The following is a 10,828-nucleotide window of genomic DNA, read 5'->3' on the forward strand; positions in this document are numbered from 1 at the left end:
TATAGTTAATTTAAATAAATAAAATAAAATACATAATAAAATATTTAAATGAAAACGACTGAATTGATTCTTCAACAGATGTCTCTCACGGCGGCCTTTTTAAATTAAAAATAGCAAAAATTAAAGAAATAAAAATTATTCTTATAATAAAAAAATATTTTAAAAATGATAAAACTTTTGATTTTAAAAGATATAAATATTTTTTAATTTACAAATTTAAAAACCATAATTATTTTATTGGAATGAGGTAGCTAGATGGCAGATCATTCTACCATCTGGAAATTTAAAGTAGCTCCCGCGTGCATGCGATCATAGAGGGTACCGTCCATCATATGTGACCTGGCAGTCCAAAAATTTTCCATAGCTTTCGGAATTCTTTCGGACAATAGTTAGGCCTAGCCAAACCCTCGTGTGGTTAAGTATTTTGCAACTAATTTGATTCATACAAAGAATATTCACATCAAGATTAATTGAAAACGGAAATCTAATAAGTTAAAGGTATTATTTACTATTATTTATATATTTTTGGTAATTATACAGTTCAATATTAATATTTTTTTTATATTTAGGTGGCTGATTTAGCTAAGGCCTTGTACGTGTAATCCAACAACTTAAATAAAAAGTAGTATTGAATTTTTCTTTATTTCTGTTATATATTGCCGAAATTATACTCAATCTTTATTTAAAATGAATCTTTTAGTCTCGAAATTAACATTTCTTAAATTGTTTTACACCATAATGAAATTTTAGCCATACATCACACTGTTTTAGTTCTAAATAACTAACGTTTCCAATCATGGATAGGACAAATAATGATCAGTCGAATAGAATTGGTACTTCCTATAGTAAAGACATTGTGAATGGCTTAAGTAAAAGGCATAAACAGAGGAAAAGGGCAGAGTACGTTAATAGTGTCTTAGATCGTGTAACAGCCACGCAAGAGTCTGAACTAGAAATCAATATCCCCGTAAACAACTTATTACACATGGGAAATGAGGGCGACACGAATTATAATGTACAGAGATTATTGCAATCCGATTCTGATGAAATTCATGATGATCATGAAAATATGTTTTCAGATTTTTCTGAAAATTCATCTTATAGCTTAGATAATAATGAAAGGTATGATGAAATAATCAGTACAACAGCAAGTAATAATAGCTCATCAGATGAGGAAGTAACGGGGCTATCTGAAGCTCTCCGTACTTGGTCATTAGAACACAATATTGATACAGTTAAGCTTAACAGTTTATTAGGAATTCTCAAACGGTATGGTCACAATGAGTTACCTTCAGATACAAGAACCCTATTAAAAACTCAAAGACTTGTAACTGGTATTAAAAATATTACTAATGGGGAATACTGGTATTGTGGTTTCTCTAAAGGTATTAAGGATTTTTTAGATTATAATCCTAATTATAACGGTGATCTATCTTTTGCAATAAATATTGATGGAGTTCCATTATATAAAAGTTCAGGGAAACAGTTCTGGCCAATTTTGGCTTCCGTTTATTCTTTTCCCGATGGGTTTAAAGGGAAGGTATTCATAATTGGTGTTTTTTTTGGTGAATCAAAACCAGAGACTCTTAATGAGTATCTTGACCCTTTCATTGATGAACTTTCTGAGCTTAACGAAAATGGGTTTGTATATAATGAACGAGTCATAAATTGCAATTTAAATGGCCCAATAATTGTAGATACACCCGCCAAAGCTCACTTGAAACACACTAAAGGACATACAGGGTATTGGTCGTGTGACAAATGTACTATTAGGGGATTTTATTATGCAAGACGGACTGTGTTTGTACATGATCCACAATATGGAGCTGTAACTTTACGGAGTAATATTTCATTTCGTTCTAGAGACAATGAAGAACATCACTTAGCCGGAAATGGTAGCCCTCTTGAACGTTTAAATATAGATATAGTAAAACAATTCCCTCTCGACTATATGCACTTAGTTTGCCTCGGTGTTGTTAGGCGTATGTTACATTATTGGGTAAAGAAAGGCAAGCATGTAGTTCGGTTAAGTAGACACGTTACTAAGGAACTCTCTGATAAATTAGAATCTTGTCGTCGATATGTTCCTAGTGAATTTGCTAGGAAACCAAGGTCCTTACAACATATAGATCGATGGAAAGCAACTGAACTGAGACAGTTTTTGTTGTATACAGGACCAATTTTTTGCAAGGGTATTATTGCTAGTGACGTTTTGCAACATTTCACATTGCTACATTGTGCAATATATATATTTGCATCACCAATTTTAGTTAAATCCCATTTAGACTATGCTGGTGAGCTATTAAATATGTTTGTATCCTTGGCGCCAGATTTTTATGGAAAAGAGTTTATTTCTCTTAATGTGCATGCACTGACTCACTTAAAGCAAGACGTTGAAAACTTTGGCCCTCTTGATCAATTTAGTGCTTTCCCATTTGAAAACCATTTACAAATATTAAAAAAAAAATTACGTTCACCGAGTAAGCCCCTACAACAACTTATAAAGCGGGTGGATGAAAGCTCTTACTTAGAAATAAAGAAACCCTACCGAGACACTATTCTTAAGAAACCTTTCAAAGATCGTAGTATATATATCCCACACAATGCAAAGTCTTTTAAAAAAGTTATTACTTCTGATTTTATAGTTTCAATTTCAACTCCTGATAATTGCTTTCGATTAAGTACTGGAGATGTAATTATTGTCAAAAGTATTTATGTAGCAGAAGATAAATCAATTAATGTAGTAGGAAATTTATGTAAATATGTCTCTGATGTTTTTAAATATCCTTTACGATCATCTGAACTTGGAATTTTTAAAGCAAGGGTGTCAAAACCATTTAAGGTTTTTTCACTATCAGTAGTGGAACGTAAATGTTTTCTGTTTCCTAACAAAACAGAATCATTGGTATCTGTTGTTCCATTATTACATTATTGTTAATCGACTTAGTGTTTAACGCAGTGTTTTTAAAACAAAAGGTTTTTATCCATTACAAGAATTAACCGTACCCTTTTTAAAAAAAATTACTAATGACTATAATTAGATCTATATATAGTAGACTTAAAGTTTGAAGTTCAGTTATGTATATAAAAAATGTTATTTGCTTTTCTTTTCTATTTCTTAGATGTATGTAATATTTAGTTTCACAGCAGATGAAACTGTAGAAGCAGTACCATATTCATGGTGCAAAACAGAAACATTATGTTTTTACCCACCACCAAATTTAAATCCAAAAAAACTTATTTTGGAAGACGCAGTTCCTGAAAAAGACTGGTTACTTCACCAAGGAAAAATTTTAAGAAAATCGAGTAAAATATAGTTTTCTTGGCTTTTGTAATTTTCCAGATTGTCTTAATTTTTGTTTCATCAAAATAGAAACATATCAAGGCTGTAGGCAACTGCTAAATAAAGCTGAACAAACGTCGGATTTAGGCAGTGAGACTGAATTATTAGGGCGTGGAAAAAGGCATTGCAAAAAGAAGGTTTTTTCCTCAAAAAGAGTATATGATAGTGAAAGTTCTTTGTCTGAAGCAGGTATAATCTTACTTACGTACCACGAGTTATTATAATTATTTCATTAAAAATATTCTTAAAGAAACTTTCAACAATGACGATGGATCAGTCTTAAAAGTGCCAAGAAAATCTTCGGAGGCCTCTAAAAGAAAGTTGTTGGAGCTACCAAAAGCACCACTGGCTCCAGCTATTAATTGTAATTATTTTATTTTGAAACCGTATAATAGAAATTTATAATAATAAATTTATTTGGTTTGTTTTGAAATTTCCTTTTAGCTGGCATAGCGGTACTACCGGAGGACGTTAATAAACCTTCTCAACTTGAACGGGAGGAATCTATTTCTTCTAACTCTATGCAAACGTTTCTTGAGAAACTAATTTCTCAAAAAGAGGATGAAATAAACCAGTCAAATTCAGAATTAGAACATTCAACTAGTGTTGCGGGAAATTTAAACCAAGACCATTTGACTAGTTACACTCCTGATTCGTTTGATGAAGATTCTCTCCCACTATCAAATTCAATGAGCTGTCGCAATATAGCAAATGAAAAGTCATTCAGCGCTGCAAAATCATTCGACGTCACTGCAAAGCCAAATAATTCAAAGTTGAACAACGCTTCAAAATCAAACAAGACAAAGTTGAAAAACCCTGCAAAATCAAATAACGCAAAGTTAAAGAATGCTGCAAAGTCAAGCAACGCTGATAAGTTATCCAACACTTCTCATGCCAGTGTCAAAAACTATTCTTTCCAAGGAATATCGAGGAAAGAATTTGTTCAAGCTCAGACCGAAAAAATCACTAAACCTCTAAATCCAAATACTAAAAGGGTGAACACTACATCTAATGGACAAATATCCCAGAATACTACAAGCCAAAGTAATCCAGTTTGCAGCTCTATATATTTGAACATAGGAAATTCTTCACCCAAATTTAAAATATAATTTGATAAACATGATAAATATCTTTGGTATATTTAATTTTACTATATATTTAATAGATAAAAATGCTCGTGATTGTTCAGAAAAGAGTTTCAGTCCCCGTAGGAGTAAGGACTCGAGAAGTTCCGATATGTTTCAAAACCACAAAACTCCAGATTCAACTTATATTTTTGACAACGCCAAGGATCGACAATATAAATACAGACAAGGTAATTTTTAACACCTTTTAAAAGGTATTGCGAAAATTGTAATAAAGTTACTAATTACAAATTATTTTTTTACAGAACAAAATTTACGTAGGCCGATAGAAAACAGTTTGTGTCGCTCAAACAATACCACTTCATTGTGGACCTCTTCTTTCAACGCTTCTCAAAATTCAGAAAATGAAGTTCCTACTTCCATAATTGAGAACTCCGCTAATTTTGGAAATTCTACAGTCAGAGAAGGTAATATTCAAAATGACCATTTAGGCAACTTTTTAAGTGGTTACTGGCAATTTCTCTTATGTAGATCAAGATGAAAGAATTTATTCAGAAATTGGTTTAGAAAATAATTTCAATATTCGTCGGTGTGATGTTAGAGATGAACAATTAAGATTTCCATCTATTTCTGGTAAGGATGAAATTAAAAATACTGTTCGATTTGCATATAGTAAAATTATATTTTTTTATTTTCGGTAGTTAGAGGTGATGAAAAGGGCAATCTGCAATTTCAAAAGAGCGTGCTGTTTATTCTTGGAGATTTGAAAACTAGCATAAGCGAATTGAATTCCAAAATGAATTTTGTATTGGACAAATTAGGTTGTGCTCAAAATAACGAGATTGAAATAGAGGGATTTCCAGAAATCCCTATAAACAATGTAGACGATCTTCAAAAATTAGAAAATATTTTGCAGACACCAGAATTAAGGAAACTTGCAGTAAGTATATATCAAATTACTTTCCATAACTCGAATGCCAAAAAATATGATTGTATGACAAATTTCAATTAACTTTTTAGGTAAAGAAATTTTCTTCATATGGTGGGAGCAACCTAGCTGATTGCTGCAGAAGGATCTTACGCAAAGTGTTAGCCCACACACTTATATTGAAATTTAATTGGCAAGGTGTCAATGGAAAATTCTCGTTTAAAAGTCTAAAGCTAAATGATGTGGTTGTAGGTGAGAATTAAAGTTTTGAATTGCATTTTTTTAATTTCTAAATAAATGTCTTGTTTGTAGGAGCCGTCCAACAAAATCTCCGAAATAGCAAAGATTTTGAAATAATTAAAGTTATTCAAAATTGGGTAAAATATGCTCCAGATCGAGAAGGAGGCCGAGAAAAGAGAAGCAAAATATCAAATGTATTTGATGACATATAGACTATTTGGATTGATCTTCAAATAAAATTGATTGGATTTATTCAAATTTCTTTTCATTTAAATTAGTATATTGTTAAGCATAATTAAATCATGTAGAGAAAAACTGAATTCTTTAGAATTCCTACCCAGAAATCGTAATTTGGTCAACTTTATTAATGAAAATGACTTATTTAACATTTGTAATCTGTCGGAAAACCGACTGTATTTTGACTAAATATCCCTTTCCGTTTTAGAGTTGGCCAACTAGGAACCATAAGTTGGCCATCTTTATTATAGATGTTAAATAACAGTCGTTTTTCGTAATCTCTTTCAGAAAGCCAACTGTATTTCGACTGTATATCCTTTCCGTTTTAGAGTTGGCCAACGATTGGCCAACAGCATGTACCCCACTAATTTACCTGCTGGCGGCCAGGTCGGACATTTTGACGGTAAAATCACTGGTTTCCCAACTGTATAGGCCAACTGCTTTTCCAACGCAGTTGGGCCAGTGGTTTTGTGCTACTAGGGTAAAGATTTCCCCAATCGCAACTCCTTTTCTATCTCTTCAGCGGTCTTAGACTCCCCGTACAATTTAATAGAATAAAGCTTTGGACGAAGTCCTACAAAGCTTTGAATTAACTGCGAATTTGTCTCGTCTTTAAAATAACCGAGAGCTTTTTTATTCTGATTAGAATGAAGGAAATGCGAAGGTGGATAATCAGAGAAGTCAAAGCGGTTTTTATGAACTTCAAAGTCTTTATAAACATCATCCGTCTTAATGTTGTACGTTAAACTGTCTGTAAATATTTTATATATTAGTACTATTTAAATAAAAAATGAATATTAAATTAAATTACCAGTGTCTGTAAATAATAGTGATGCTTTGTCCCCGTACGTATTTTTTATGAATCCATAATGGAACCGATACATGAGCTCCTTGGATAAATCTAGAATGGTGAATCCGGTAAATATAGGCCGGTTAAGAACAATTTTAGCTCTCTTCTTATGAGCGCCGGCTAACTCTTCATTAAAGATGGTAAAGTGTTCAAACTGCGGGGAACTTGTAACTTTTAACATTCTTTCTGGTTTATGAATCAACTCGAAATTTATATGCTTCCGTAAATTTTCCATTGTTTTTCTAAAGAATTAAATGAAGTAAGGGAAAAAACAGCAATAAATTATTTAAATTGATTTACCCGAAAACAGAGTTAACCATTAGTTTCCAGAAATTCTTTTCAAATGAACTCTTGGATAATTTCCTCTATTCAGTGTTGAATCTAACATATTTTTCTAACCATTTTATTTGAGTGAAGGTTAGAGCACGATGAACCTTGGTTATTTTCAAACCTAATTCTACATAATATTTTAAATTGCGGTAATGTACTATGTATTTCTCTTTATTATTTAAATTAGGAAGAAGTTTTGGTAGACTTTGATTCTCCTTAATATTTAATTTTCCTAAGAGATCTTTGGAGTATGGAGATAGCATATCATGTGTAATAACTTTTAGATTCCGCCGCTACTGGGAGATCGTTATGTAAGTCATGCAACTCTGGAGGATATTCAAGATCCACCTGCAAAGGAAACAATTCTTTAAAAATATAATTCAATAATTATAACACTTGTTATTTACCTCTAAAATGTATCCGTTTTCAACGTTATTGGGAATACTCAGAATATTTTCACAGAGTGTTTGCAAATCATCCTCCTGAACCCACTGGAAGTCGCCTAGCGGTAGTGGTTCACACATAACAGCACCGTACAAATTATTAGCATCTTCAATTAAGTTAAATTAAGTTAATTAATATAATTAAAATTAAAATAATTAAAAAAAAAATATTTATTATTTAAAAAATGTAAATTACCTAAATAGCATATATAACTGCTCTCTTTAGACGAATCATATGTGTCGGCCATATATTTGTTATTCACTTCAGAATAACGAGTTGAGATCATTGAAACACCGCCTCGAATCCCTAAAAATTCAATGTAAATACAATAATATTTAAAATATCACAAAAGCGTTACCCTTTTCAATAAATAAGTGTTGATATATATCAAGTATGAGATCGAGGCGAACATCGGTCATCTTCAAAGCTGCTTGCCAGGCTAAACCTGGTGCCGTGTAAGCGTGAGCGGGATCTAGTTTATAATGAGTTATAGATAATGTTCTAAAATTTTCAAAAACGTCGGCTAAGAGCAACGCATCGCTTTTCACATAGAGGTCGGTGTATTCTCCTACGAAAACCGAGTGAAATATTTATACTATAGTAATTTTACCTAATGTTTGAATATTAAACGCTGTCCAAACATTTTGGGCGTGTAAATAATCCGATTCTAAAATATTTTGATTTTTCAATGAACTGAAAAACGCTTCTCTCGGTGGCAGCATCGTCTCGTCAAATTTCTTTTCATCGTCCATATACTCGTACGGGTAGACTCCCTTCCGCAAAAGCAGTTGAACTTTCTCACTTTCAAAATAATTCTTAACAATCTGAAATTTACTGGCTCCTTCCAAAACGAGATTAGATACTAGAGCATCGAGGCTATCGCTTAGAAATCGATAAGAGTCTAAAAACTGAAATCTCCCTAAAAAACAATAAAATTAATGTTAAGGTTAAATTCACAATAAAATATATTTACCTAGTTTGAGTGAAATATAATTTTCGCTAGTGGAAGGAATACAGTCAAGTGTCTGTTCCTTAAAATGACCAATCTCCTGACATATAAGATGTAAATCGTATCTATGAAGATTTATTATTATTATTAGGTTTATTTCCTGGATAATTAACTTAATAAATTCACCTGCTAAGGTTATGAAGGAAAATAGGGATAAATTCTGGAGCTTTCTTTTGAAGATTACAGAGGTTATGCGCTGGCCCCCTATATTTACCGCTGAAATGACAATGATCTCGAACAGCGGGCATATTTCCCTGATTTAGATGTTTCTGACAAATGTAGCAATGCGTAGCAGCTTGAAACTGTTCCTCCTCCTCCGGGGTAATAATCATTGGTACATTGGTCTCAATGAGTTCCATCAACTCCTTCTCTAATTCTAGAATAGACTCCAGAAATCTTCGAGTTGCATATTGACCTCGATAGCAATCGGTTCGAACAGGTACACCTATAAGTCTTCTCTTATAATATATCTAAAAGGGAATTTTGCCAAATAACTTACCGTTAGGTCCAACAAGCACCCACGAATACGCGCAGCTGATGTGCATGTTTACTTTGCTGGTATTTAAATCGGGATCTAGATCACATCCTTGAACTCTCGGTAGGATTGCTTCAAAATCGGCGTAAAATACATACTGCACCTAATAATTTCATTTCATTAAGAGTTAAATTAAATAATTTTTATTTTTACTTTTTCCGTCCACTCATATTTATCAAAATAAAGCGTCTTCTTCTTGGTAGGGAAAACTGTTTTTTGGACGCCGTGGGTGACGCATTCTTCGATATGCGCATCACGTCGCTGTTCAGCGTTGTTTCCGCTGAATCGGTGAAGACACATTCTAATGCAGAAAATAATTAGTAGATTGCAAACTAATATATTGGAAACTAAATTACCTGCAATAATAACTTGTATTTCTGTGTTTTGTTAGATGCTGTAGCAGTTTTCCTAGGTCTCGTATAAGACAGTAATGTCTATTCCCATCGTCAATATCTTTAGTTTCGTCGGTGATGTATAGCAAATCAACCTCCCTTTCATTACAACACTTGTTGGCGCTTACGTAAAGGGGGAATATGTCTCCCGAAAAGCCGAACACAGATATTGATAAATTATTCATTAATTCAAATTTTTTAAGTTCCGTAGCGTTTAATTTGAAAGGAAAAGATATATCACTGGTATCAAGTTCGTTTTCATAAGGTGTATATTTGGAAACACTGTTAGGGTGATGAAACTTAGAAACTGGGTGAAGTTTAGCTAGAATTGACCAGAGAAAACATTTATCATCATTTTCGTTTCTAATATTAAGAATCGCGTGACGTCGAGATAGTTTTTCAGGTAGTTCCATATACGATGACCCCCGCAACGGTTGGTAAGATGCTACATTTAATTCTACATACAGAACACGGTCAATTACCCAACCCGATCCTATCAAAAATATAATGTTTTAGTTCAAAATATAACTTAAATATAAATTTTAGTACATACCTGTCGCTTCAAAGTTTTCCGCTGCTGACTGTATTGTTTCAATACAGTCATTCAGCTGGTCTTCAATTACATCGAGCGTTAATGTTGTTTGCATAGTGCTCCGGAAATAGGGTCTCACTTCCGCACTTTGCTCTTCACCTCCCAAAGGTCTCATATAAATCGATCTTACGAGTAAGAACCACTTAATTCCACGTTTACTAGCAAGTCTTTCCATTAGAAATTTACTAAAAGCAGCTCGATAACGTCCAATAAACATAGCCGCATCAATATCATAGTCCTCGGCATTGTAACGGATAGACGCTAGCGTATCATTTAGGGCCTGGACCGTACTTGGGGATGCTGGCGGCGTTTCATCAAGTATTGGTGAGGCAGGAACAGGTGATGCTGTTGGGCTGTTGGGTAAAGCTGATGCAGATGGTTGGATAGATTGCAGTTGAATGTCTTGAAGCAGACTAGGTGATGGTGTACGGGAAGATGCTGGTGACGGTGTGCGAGACAGGTCCATGGGTTCAGAAGGGCCGGGTGCGTTCAAGTCATGAGTTCGCTGATGTTTCTTAAAATATTCCAATCTAGCAACAGTCTTACCACATACTTCACAGACAAACTTATGTCTATCGCCGTGTACTTCTCTAACATGCCGATTTAAATTTGATTTGATGGAAAAACGTTTCGCGCACGTAGGACATGTATACTGAGCTTTAGGCATATTGAATATAGCTACCGCAGTTAACCGTGGAATGACATCCCACAACCCTATACAACCCCTTTTGTAGCATGTTCAAGTATCATTTGAGAACGAAAGTTTCTCATACTTAAACTTTAGATATTCGTTTTAAGTAATACTCGTGATATAGGTTCAAGTGTTAAGCATATTTAAGTACT

General features: G+C 33.4%; 2 protein-coding genes across 2 annotated transcripts; both read left to right on the forward strand.

Annotated features, from left to right (window-relative positions):
* LOC149952524 (uncharacterized) lies at positions 1 to 5,848 on the forward strand. The gene is made up of 12 exons (XM_090170187.1): positions 1 to 498; positions 570 to 622; positions 3,123 to 3,306; positions 3,374 to 3,532; positions 3,594 to 3,707; positions 3,788 to 4,387; positions 4,509 to 4,658; positions 4,734 to 4,895; positions 4,960 to 5,061; positions 5,130 to 5,368; positions 5,449 to 5,608; positions 5,669 to 5,848. Exons 3-12 carry the CDS (start codon positions 3,123 to 3,125, stop codon positions 5,806 to 5,808), a joined length of 2,010 nt encoding a protein of 669 aa, XP_090026313.1. The 5' UTR covers positions 1 to 498; positions 570 to 622; the 3' UTR covers positions 5,809 to 5,848.
* Positions 797 to 2,938, forward strand: LOC149952525 (uncharacterized). Its single transcript, XM_090169740.1, has one exon. The coding sequence runs from the start codon at positions 797 to 799 to the stop codon at positions 2,936 to 2,938; it is 2,142 nt and encodes a 713-aa protein (XP_090025866.1).
* Positions 5,849 to 10,828: the final 4,980 nt, after the last annotated feature.

The sequence above is a fragment of the Leiobunum rupestre genome, chromosome 3, assembly GCF_980474605.1.
Source record: "Leiobunum rupestre chromosome 3, qqLeiRupe1.1.hap1, whole genome shotgun sequence".
NCBI lineage: Eukaryota > Metazoa > Arthropoda > Arachnida > Opiliones > Sclerosomatidae > Leiobunum > Leiobunum rupestre.

Bases quoted from the DNA above. Each gene is read 5' to 3' on its own strand.
- LOC149952524 (XM_090170187.1), top strand. From the start codon at position 3,123: ATGTATGTAATATTTAGTTTCACAGCAGATGAAACTGTAGAAGCAGTA. The intron at 4,896-4,959 runs GTAATATTCAAA...TCTCTTATGTAG, and splicing joins AAATTCTACAGTCAGAGAAG to ATCAAGATGAAAGAATTTAT. The intron at 5,062-5,129 runs GTAAGGATGAAA...TATTTTCGGTAG, and splicing joins AAGATTTCCATCTATTTCTG to TTAGAGGTGATGAAAAGGGC.
- LOC149952525 (XM_090169740.1), top strand. From the start codon at position 797: ATGGATAGGACAAATAATGATCAGTCGAATAGAATTGGTACTTCCTAT.